The sequence below is a fragment of the Uloborus diversus genome, chromosome 7 (assembly GCF_026930045.1).
Source record: "Uloborus diversus isolate 005 chromosome 7, Udiv.v.3.1, whole genome shotgun sequence".
NCBI lineage: Eukaryota > Metazoa > Arthropoda > Arachnida > Araneae > Uloboridae > Uloborus > Uloborus diversus.
Genome location: NC_072737.1, coordinates 58950815 through 58961757, shown reverse-complemented (window position 1 = coordinate 58961757; position 10943 = coordinate 58950815). Strand labels below are relative to the sequence as shown.

The 10943-nt window shown below is 31.4% G+C and overlaps 1 protein-coding gene across 2 annotated transcripts in view; it reads left to right on the top strand.

Moving 5' to 3' along the window:
• Positions 1 to 22: 22 nt before the first annotated feature.
• The window catches only part of LOC129225593 (periodic tryptophan protein 1 homolog), a 32441-nt gene continuing 21520 nt past the window's right edge, over positions 23 to 10943 (top strand). Inside the window, exons 1-4 of one of the 2 annotated variants that reach the window (XM_054860049.1) lie at positions 23 to 156; positions 234 to 292; positions 3574 to 3734; positions 9930 to 10009. In XM_054860049.1, coding sequence (XP_054716024.1) covers positions 94 to 156; positions 234 to 292; positions 3574 to 3734; positions 9930 to 10009 — 363 coding nt within the window. In that variant the 5' untranslated portion in view covers positions 23 to 93. Of the gene's footprint in view, positions 157 to 233; positions 293 to 3573; positions 3735 to 9929; positions 10010 to 10943 lie in introns of those variants that run through there. The other variant, XM_054860050.1, reaches the window with a different exon arrangement.

The window sequence follows — 10943 nt, the reverse complement described above, 5'->3', positions numbered from 1 at the left end:
CAAAACAGCGTGTTTCGGGATTGTTTTCTGCCGTAACTTTACTTTACACGTGTTTTATTTATCGAAATAATTTTTTAGGTTTGATTATTCGTTATGAATTGTGTACCTTGTTTGACTTGGATTTCTAGAGGAGTTGCAGAAAAAGAACCTCATAAAGTATTTACCTTTAAAATAGAACATTTGATGTCGAGTATTTATTTTCTCAAATGATTCATAACTATTGTTATTTTCAGTTGCAGCTGTCTCCGGAAGAAATTAAAAAGTTGATTGCGGAGACAAAAGCTTTAAATGAGTAAGTTCTTTTTTTGTCTTTTGTCATCCCCCCCTCGTAAATTTAAAGCTTCATATTTGTCCTAGTTGTTATTATTATAGTATACTAATTTGTTTTCTTAATTCAAAAAAAAAAAAAAATCCGTAAGAGTTTACTTATGATACCCATTTTGAAGCCAATCGTCTTCATATCCTCAGTGAATGTACAGGAACTAGGTTTGATTTTAATTCATTCTTGGCACCTAACATTTTTTCAGATTGCAAAGTTTATGCTTTACATCCACATATGCACAAATATGATGAGGAAACGACTCACCCCCTTCCTATCATAACAATATATGGAATTTGCGTGTATGAAGAATATAAAGCAAAAGCTTGATGTGTGGTTGTAGAGTAGGCGCTTAGTTAGGAGAAAGTAACCCTGACAGTCCCCAGACCTAGTAAACTGTTCCACTGTTTGCGAACTCAAAGAATTTCTGTAAAATTTTCTTTGAAAAAATGCAACGCACTACCTGAAACCTGCTTTACAAACAGCAGAATTTTAAAGCTGTGAGCAAACTGCCACTGTGACTCAAATATTCATAGGTAAGGATGATGCTTATAACAGTGAATTTTTATAGACATATCAATAGTTTTCAAATTATTTAATTAAATATAAACTATACCAAAATCATCCCAACCCCCCCCCCTCCCTAGCTAAACATAATAATAAAATTTCAAGTGAAAATATTGAAAATTTAATCAAATATGAATGTTTAAAGCAGTTAATTTTTCACTTGCACATTGGGCAAAAGCTATTTTTAACCTTCATAATTGGAAGCCCAGATATATCCTACATCTCAAAAAAAATTCCACCTTAATATCGTTAAAATCTAAAAAGTTATCAGCGATCTAATGAGCCAAATTTTAATAATTCTTGGCTAAACGACGAATTGTGAGGGATTGTTCACAAATAATCCGTTCTTAGCATGAATCACTCTGCAACGATAGCAGGAAAGTGTTGCCAGTTTCCGATCGACCCCTTACCATTCGTTGCCTATCCAAGAATTATAGAAATTCGGCTTATTAGATCGCTGATAACTTTTTAAATTTTGAACTGGAATTTTTTTATGAGTTGTAGAATATATCTGAGCTTTGGAGTATAAATGTTATAAATTGCTATCTTTCATGCATGCACAATGAAAAATTATTTGCTTTAAATGTTCATATTTCATTAAATTTTCAATATTTTCTTTTGAAATTTTATTATTATGTTTCTCTAATATGCTGTCAAATATTCTGAAAGTTTAATGTTTGACGGAAAACTCTGTGTGATATAAGCCAAAAACCTCTTAAAAATTTTGCATTTTTGATAGAAATGCTTACATCTCCGTGAGTATAAGAGATATTTTCACGAAAATATAAAAATACATTCTAAGTAGATTTTTAACTTGTTTCTGAAATTATAGCTTATCCCCAGCTATTTATAATGAAAAACGATCAAAAACCTTTTTTTGTTTCTTCAATTTGTTGCTGGTTCCCTAAATGAATAGCTGACTTAATTGTTATTAGAAAATGACAGAGTGTACTTTTATGTAAAAAAATTGCAGAGCAATTAGTCTTTTATTTCTCGAAAAATCCGTAAAAATGTGAATTTTTGAAAGTGTCCCAATACTTTTGGTCACATAGTGTAGTTCTTATTTGAACAATTATTTTATTTTTAAAGGGTTTTTTTTCGGTCAAGAAATTGTTAGTATGTGTTTTGTTGGTAAGAAAATATCAATTTTCAATCAATTTCACTTATTATTAACACGCTTTTATTAGCTTCACCTGTATGTATGTATGTATGTATGCATGCATGTATGTATGTATCTTGTAACGGAATCTTGAAGCTCAAATTTCGCCCCATTCCTGCAATCGGATTCTTTTGAAATTTGGCACGCGACCTCAGACTTGATGACAATGCAATATTCTATAATCAAATTAATTAACTCTTTTAATTGTTAGTTTCCTCCATTTTTAATCAATATTTTGGCATAAATCCAACAATGTGAAAAAGGAAAAATTTAAAAAAATACATTAAAAAATGCTCGCAAAAATTATTTTAAAATATCTACAAAAACCTTTAATTTTTCTGCATCAGAAAAAATTTGTTCCAATGTTCCAAGGTAATTAGAACATGAAATATAATTGTTTTTAACTAATTTCATGCCAAAATTTAGATGAGCCTTCAATTGGAAATTCATTGCTAATCAGACCATTGTTGAACAAAACTTTTATTCAAATGCGTCTCAAATTTTCAAAGTAATATAAATTTGATTTCCGCAAACATACATCGATGACTCACAGTTACTTCCCATCGGGGTGCCCTTGTCTTAACTTTAAGATATTACCTTGCACTCGTTTTATAAATAATTTTGTCACCTGATAATTCTCCAATGTAAGACTAAAAAACTGAAAAATAAAATAATAGTTTAAAAAACTAAAAAACCCGCTTTCGTAGCAAAATGAACTAAAAAGTGAAAAATAATCTTTGAATGATAGTAGTTGACCAATCACTTAATTTTAATGTAATACAAAAAAGGGTGGGAAGCTTCTTATCAGTTGTCTTGAATTTCTTCCATTTGTTGTCCAAGCAAAAATGTAAATAGACAGCACCCCACGCTTTTTTGTATTACATTAAAATTAAGTGATTGGTCAACTACTATCGTTCAAAGATTATTTTTCACTTTTTAGTTCATTTTGCTACAAAAGCGGGTTTTTCAGTTTTTTAAACTTTTTTTTTTTTTTTTTTCAAAATAAAACATAGTTCAATGGTCATCCCCCACACCCCATATTTGAATTTGATTCCGAGTCGGCTCAAGTCTAAGAAGTTGTAAATTCATATTTTACTATAAATTTAGTGTTTGTGATGAGCAAAAATAAATAAAAAAAAGATTTGTACATATTATATTTTTCTGAAATATGTTTTAAAATATGCATCTTTAAACAAAAAAAACTAGTCCTTAAAAAGTAAAATGTACTCCTGCAAACCTCCTTACTTTTAATTTTCAAAGTTGAGTATGAACCATGAAGTCCTGAAAGTAGATGGATTTCTGATTATTTGGTAATTTTTGTCACTCAAATATAGAAAGGTACAGAATTTTTCCATGTAGCATTCTAGTATGCAAATAAAACAGGATTATGACAACAGATTATGTATGTGGTTGCTTTTGTGCTTTATTATTTCATGGAAATTACTAATTTAGTTTTCCAAACTTTTCTCATAATCATGTTGAATTTTAATTGTATTCTGAGCCTCTAAAATATTTACTTCTGAAATAGAAAAGAAGGTATTGATGAAGATGAAGAAATATCTGAAAATAGTGAAAATGATGAAGCTAACATCAAACAGGAAATACCATCTACTGATAAAACTCAGAATGCAGAAGAGAGTGATGACATTGAAGCCAAATATGGTTTAGATACATATGATGATGATGAAAGTAATTATTATGTATAATAATTTAAAATAGTCATTATCTTAATAGTTAATGTTAACTTTGATTTAAATGCAATCACATTCTATTTTACTCTAAACAAAAAGTTAATACAGTATAAGACCCCAAGTCCAAAACTTTTTCTCTCAAATCTGTTTTTTTTTTTTTTTTATTTGAAACCAAAAAATAATTGTTTCTCTTTTTTTTTTTTTTCCGATTTAAAAGTGAATTTGTTTAGGTTTGGGTTGAAAACAGTACTTTCTGTTCAGCTTTTTTAAAAACGTTTTTCCAATGCCATGTATTACGTGAAAAAGTATTTTGTGCAACAATCTTTTAGCATCCATCTTGGGTTAATGATAATTCTTTTTTTCTTCTCATAAGTATGTAATACATAGCCTTTTTAACAGAAACACAAGGTTATTTTCAGTAAAAATATGACTTATTTATTGTATCGATCATATTGTATCACAAAATCCTTCAATCTTGGGCAACAAGTAAAGCAAAGAGGGGGAGAGAAAGTGAGTCAGCAATTGCACAGTTTCACTGAGGAGAGAAACGCGAATCCACGTGGGTGAGCAAGCCTTATCGCATCGTAGTGAAGAGGTCAGGAAATTCTTTGACCTTAGGTGATAAGTAAAGCAAAGAAGGGGGAGAGAAGGTGAGTCAGCGATTGCAAGTGTTTCACTAAGGAGAGAAACGCTGATCCACGTGGGCGAGTAAGCCTTATCGCATTGGAACGAAGGGGTCAGCAGGGTGGCGACAGATCAGGGAAAAGTCAGGGAACTTTATTAATCAGGAAAAAGTCAGGGAAATTTCAGGGAATTTTGAAAAAATTACAAAAAATCAGGGAAAATTAATTTTATGAAGAAAAAAAATTTTTTTTTGCCTTACAAAATTAAGTGCTCTAATTCCCTACGCACTTTCCGCCAATTATCTGTTCAAAAAAAAAAAAAAGTAAAATAAAAATGAGGTGCGATTATACACTGCCGCATATTTGTGCATCTTTTTTCCTCAACATCTAAAGTATTGAATCTTACTTATTAACCACAGTGTGAACTTCCTAAGATTGCTTCTGTGTCTGTTAGGTTGTTTATTTTACCTAGCTTGAAACTTCCCTTTACGCTTTCAATGCTACGTAAAATAAACAACCATACAGGCAAAGAGGAAGCCTTCATTAATGCCTTAGCTCCTTTGCCTTTATTCCATTGTCTCGAAGTAATTAGCCTACTGTGATCACGATTTCAAGAAGAAATCTTTGGTTTTTGAATTAATACTATAAAAGCTTAAAAGTTATTACTTCTTTGCGTTTTTCATTTAATTGCTAAAATTGAACTTCCAATAAAAAAAACTTTGTTTTTGCCGTTATACTATTTGTTGTCACCGCAGATTATAAAGGTTTTCTTTTCTTCAGACTCAAGTAATTCTTTAATTTTATAACCAAGTTGTATTCTTCTTTTATATATTTTAAAATTAACAAACTGCTTTTTTTTTTCTTTTTTTCTTGCATTTCAAAGTTGTTTATTACAAAAGCAATCTAAGATTTTTTTTCGTTACATACTGAAACCATTTGAAATAGAGTTAACTTGTGTACTTAAAAAAATATCTTAATTTTTTTATTGTTAAAATGCTGTATTCATTCATTAAAACCTATGTTCTTGATTAGAGAAAAGCTCCCTATGAATGGATGTCAAATGGTTTCATCTGTTTTGCATAAATATTTCAATTAGTTATGTAAGAATAACTACATTACTTCTATTCTTTCACTATTACTTGTTATTCTTGCAACTATTATTATACTGTTTGAAAACTTAGTTCAAAATAATTTCAATTACTTTTTAGTTCTATCATAAATACACATATGTTTTTAAGAGTAATTTTAATAGTTTAATTCTTATGCTAAGTGGTTTCTGGAAGTAAAGTTTTTTTTTTTTTTTTTTTTTTTAATTATCTCTCATTTTTTCGTGTAGAAAAATTTAATATCCTGTTTTGTAGGGTTTTTTTCCCAAAAAAATTGACTTGATATGTTTTTTTTAACCATTTTATTAAAAAAAGTAGCATTTTTTAAAAATATATCTTTAGTTCAATAACTTTACACAACTTAAAACGTTTAAAATACTGCATTTTATACAAACATACAATGGATTTCAAGTAGAGCAAAGAAAGAAAAAAATTATTATTGGTAACATAAATCAGGGAAATTTGGTGAACTTAATCAGGGAAATCAGGGAAAAGTCAGGGAACTTTTTTTCACAGTTCCTGTCGCCACCCTGGGTCAGGTAGAGCAGCAAAAGTCCTAGTAAGGGAAATGGAATTTACTACCCCCTTACTAAAAGTGGGTTGCTCGGTCAAGCAGCCTAATTGGAAACTTGTCTCCTAGCTCTAATTTTATTATTCACTCACATCGTCACGCAGTATCTTTTGCTGTCGTTCGTGCGTTCTTGGCTTATCTTTTTTTACGGAATTTTTTTACAGAGTTGCTTTTAAAATAGCTCCTAAGCGATTGAAAACTTATACTGCAGCCTTTAAGTTTATTGTAGTAAAGGCAGAAGCAATGGGAAATAGTCTTGCTGCAAGAGAGTTTGGCATTGAGGAAAGATTCGTGTGCCATTGAAAATCGGATAAATTAACCATCAAAAGTGATGGTCAATCAAGGGTTCCGAAGGCAAAAAGTTTAAAATGGGGATTTTTAAAAATATTTTATTATCATTAATTAAAAAAACTAACGAGAGGAAAAAATTCACATTTACTCCAGATTTCTTTACTACGGATTGCGCTTTTAAGTTGTTTAATGTTGGGGGTCCACTTACAGAAGGTGCGGTGCTTACACTAGGTGCAGCTCTTACATTAAAAGAAAAATTTCTTAGAGAAAATATTACGATGTCGCGCGCTTATTCCCGAAAATACGGTAGTATTTTACCATTTAGGGGAGAGGAGGGAGGAGTGGGACAGCTAAAATTATGGCAAAATAAATCATTTTATTTTATTGTCAGTTTGACCACTGGAGGGCCTGTTTATATCTTCTTTTTGTTTCATACTTGCAGTTTATCCAGCAGGAAGTTTCAGTCAATAGTTGGAAAAAGTTAAATTTCTCACCTCCAAAGAAAGTTTCTAAACTATTTTTAGTTTTATTTCTTTATATATGTAATTTGTAAAACTAACATAATATATTATCATTGTAATCTTAAGTATATAATGTATGCTTATCTGCAATTTAATTAAGCCTAAAAACCAGCATGGTTTGTGTGACAAGTTATTTTTTACAAGCAATGTGTTGAGGGAGGAATGGGACACTCCGAAGAGGGAGGAATGGGACATGCCCTATAAATATGTTCCTTCTGTAAAGGGGCTGTTCAAATATTACGTAAGCATGTTTTTATCAATTTTTGACCTCTCCTCCCCCTTGTCAGCAGAAATAAGCAAAGCACAAACCCCCCTTAATAATAACGTAAGCTAATAGCAACCAAAAGTTGTGGCTGCAAGAGGTAATAAGCAAGTAGGACAAGCATCTTCAGCAGAGCGTGGAGAGCTTGTAACTGTATTATGCATCATTAATGTAATAGGAAATGCAGTACCACTTGTATCTATTTTTCCACGAAAAAATTTCAAAGATATTTTTATGGAAGGAGCATCTATTGGTAGCATTGGCTTTGCCAATCCCAGTGGCTGGATGAATGCAGAAATCTTTTCAAAGGCACTGGGCCATATAAATCACCAAACCAATCAGTGGCGTAGCTAGACCCGACTTTCGGGGGGGGGGGTTACTTCGTTTATATATATATATATATATATATATATATATATATATATATATATATATATATATATATATATATATAATCGCTTGGAATCTTTTCCTTTTCTTCTTTTTTTTCTTTCTCTTCTCTCTTCTTTTTCTCTTTTTTTTTTGAGACTAACTTTTTGGGGGGGGGGTTTGTCCCCAAAACCCCCCCCTTAGCTACGCCCCTGAAACCAATACTTCAAAAGATAATCCAATTTCGTTAACACTGGACAACCATGACAGTCATGTTACAGTTGAAATAATCAACAAGGCAAGAGACAATGGTGTTTTTATGTTAACGTTTCCGCCTCATTGCAGTCATAGGCTTCAACCACTAGATATATCGGTATATTCCTCATTTAAACGCCAGTATAATGTAGCTTGCAATGATTGGTTGATAAACAATCCGGGAAAAACTATTAACATCTACCACACAGCAAAGCTTGTTGGGATTTCCTACCGGTCATCATTCATACAAAAAAATATTACTTCTGGGTTTAAAAAACCTGGAATATATCCATTTAATAGCGAGCCGTTTGGAGATGAAGAGTTTTTGACATCATATGTTACAGACCATCCCTTGCCGGTAAATAATGATAATAACAGTAGTTGTCTTCCTTCACCATCTAACCCACCTGATAATCCTGTTAATATCGTTGTTAGCATGCCATCCTCATCTCATATTTTGTCGCTTAGTCCATACGGCCATTTCCCAAAGCAGAACCCAGGAATCCCCTGAAGAAAAATAAAAGGAAGAAGAAAGGACGAACAAAGATATTTACAGATATCCCCAGAGAAGATAGAAATTGAAGAAGCAGAAGCTGCCAGACTAGAAAAAAAAAAGCATCAACTAAAACCTGTATACAAAAAAAAACAAAAAAACTAAAAGTTAAAAAAACATTTGAGTTTAAAGATGAATCCAGTAATAGTGAAGGGTCAATTTCTTTACACGACACTTCAGATGAAGAAATATTTTATCCTCATATGCATGATGACGTGGAAATAGCACAAAAGATTTACTGGATGGAGTACAAACCAAACATAGGAGAAAATGAATTTCTGCCTGTCAAATTCCTTACCAAACGGTCAATTGTTTACTATGTTGCAAGGGTGGAGCCCATTCATGATACCGAAAGCTACAATGCAAAATTTATGAGAAAGGATATGAAAGGAAATTTTAATTTTCCTCAACAGGATGACTGTAGCATTATAGATAAAACAGATATTATCATGAAATTATCGCCACCACAATTGGTTGGTGGGACCAGTAGAGCACAGTCTGTGTCCCACTCCTCCCATACTCATGACCCACTCCTCCCACCCAGGAGGGAGGAATGGGACAAAATTCCTGAAATTTGTAATTAGTCAAGTGTGAAAATAATAAAATGTTTAAACATTGTGTATATTTTTAAAATGTAGTTATAATATGCAAGTTTATTGTGTGAGCTTTTGCATTTAATGAATAAGTAGAGGATTATGCATAAGAATCATTTATGTGAAAAGTGTCCCAATCCTCCCCCCTCTCCCCTACGGATAGAAAGTAAAGCATCAGTTACTGTTAAATCTAATTTTAGGAAAGAATCTCTCAATTACACAAAAAATGACTCAAATATTGATTCAAAAAAATCCCCTACGTTTTAAGCTTGTTAGAGGCATAAGCTGCCTAGCTCCAGCCATTATATCTACCACAGCTGATAAAGTAAAAATCAGAATTGTCTATAATTGTTCAATGCCTGTGTATTAAAAAGGAAATGCCTGATTTAAATGAGTCTGAAAGATTATATATTTTCTTCTCTGCCTTGATTAAAGAAAACACAAACTATCAAAATCTATTCACGTTTGTGAAAAATGTTTTAATTTTGTCACATGGACTTACATTAAGCAGTGATATAAACGTAACATGTATAAAATGTCACATAAGCACAGCCAACCATTAGAAAATAGCCAAAGTAGCTAAACTAACCTTTAAAAAAGCACCTGAAACTTTTTTGTTTGGGGTATGGAAAACCTGGAAAAGTCAGGGAAGTTGATTTTTTTTTTTTTTTTTTTTTTGAGTAGACACCCTGCTTTTAAGAGTAATTTTCTTAAAACTCAGAATTTTAGACATTGATAGCATTATTCCATGGATTCCCTAAACTCATAACATGTGCAATTGTATTGCTTATCAAAGCTTCAATCATCTTGTACAATTCTATTATTTGCTATTATCTACACTATGATGAACGTTTTGTATTTAATACTTTATGTAACATTTTGACAATGAAATTTAAGAGTGAGCTTTTCAATCTATCAAAATTTACATTTATTTATTTATTTATTTATTCAATTAATTTCAGCCTTTATTTGTTAAAATGAGTGATTAAACGAATAATTTTTTTATGTATTTCTTATGGAGTTGTGACTTTCTTTTTTCATTTTTATAGGTGACGAAAAACCATTCTTCAATATTTCGGATGTAGTTACTCATGTTGATAATAAAGATGATGAGTATATGACAGACTCTGTAAGCAAATGTTTTGTATAGGTTTTCTATATAACTATCATTTTTGCATAATCTATACTCATAAAATTATTTTTCATGCAAAACCAATCAAATGCTTTCCGGAAGAGTAGTAGGTTCTTTAAGTATTCATTGAATTTTTTGTGTAAGGAACAGAGCTGTATTTGCATGGAAGCTTGCAGGAGCCTTGTTTCTGTACTTCTTTTCATTGGTGAATGTATTTTTACATTTTAGATGGAATTTAGACTAATTTCAGATTATTTACCAATGACAATTTACTTTCTTTTTAATGTTCTGAAAATTGTTATGACTTTTTGCCCCTTTTTTGAGGAGGGGGGGGGACTAAGTAGCTGCACTTAATATAAATTTCTCCTTGAATGCTGTGATTTAAAATATTGACAACTAAATTTTCAACATATTTTTCTACAATTTTGTATATTTCCCCTTACGCCCCAAAGCAGAATGCTACTGAACCCTGGACACTGCACGTTGTAAAACTCATACCTGAGCTGCAGAACAATTTTGTTCAAATGTTAAGGAAAAACTTGGTCAAATCTTCTGTAAACATTCTGCAGAACTTCAAATATCTTCAAACTTAACGATACAATTTTGCAGAAATTCTGCACAACCTCTTCAAATTATAGATAACATTAAAATTCTTGAAAACTACTCTTATTCGGCAGAAAACTTGTCCAAAGGGTCGAGTGTTGTGCATCATTTGCCGGAACTTTGGCTTTACTTCCGTTTGAAGAAATGTGCGGAATTTTTGCTAAATTACATCTTTAGTTAGAAGCTAGTTGAAGAAAATCTTCAGAGTTTCTGCTGAAAATCATTTTTAACTGCTTGCACCTGCTTTATGCCCTTAAGTATCCTGTAAGACCAGTCCATAAATTATTAACAAAATAAGGCAAAAAAATTCTTTATGTAGCCGTCTTTT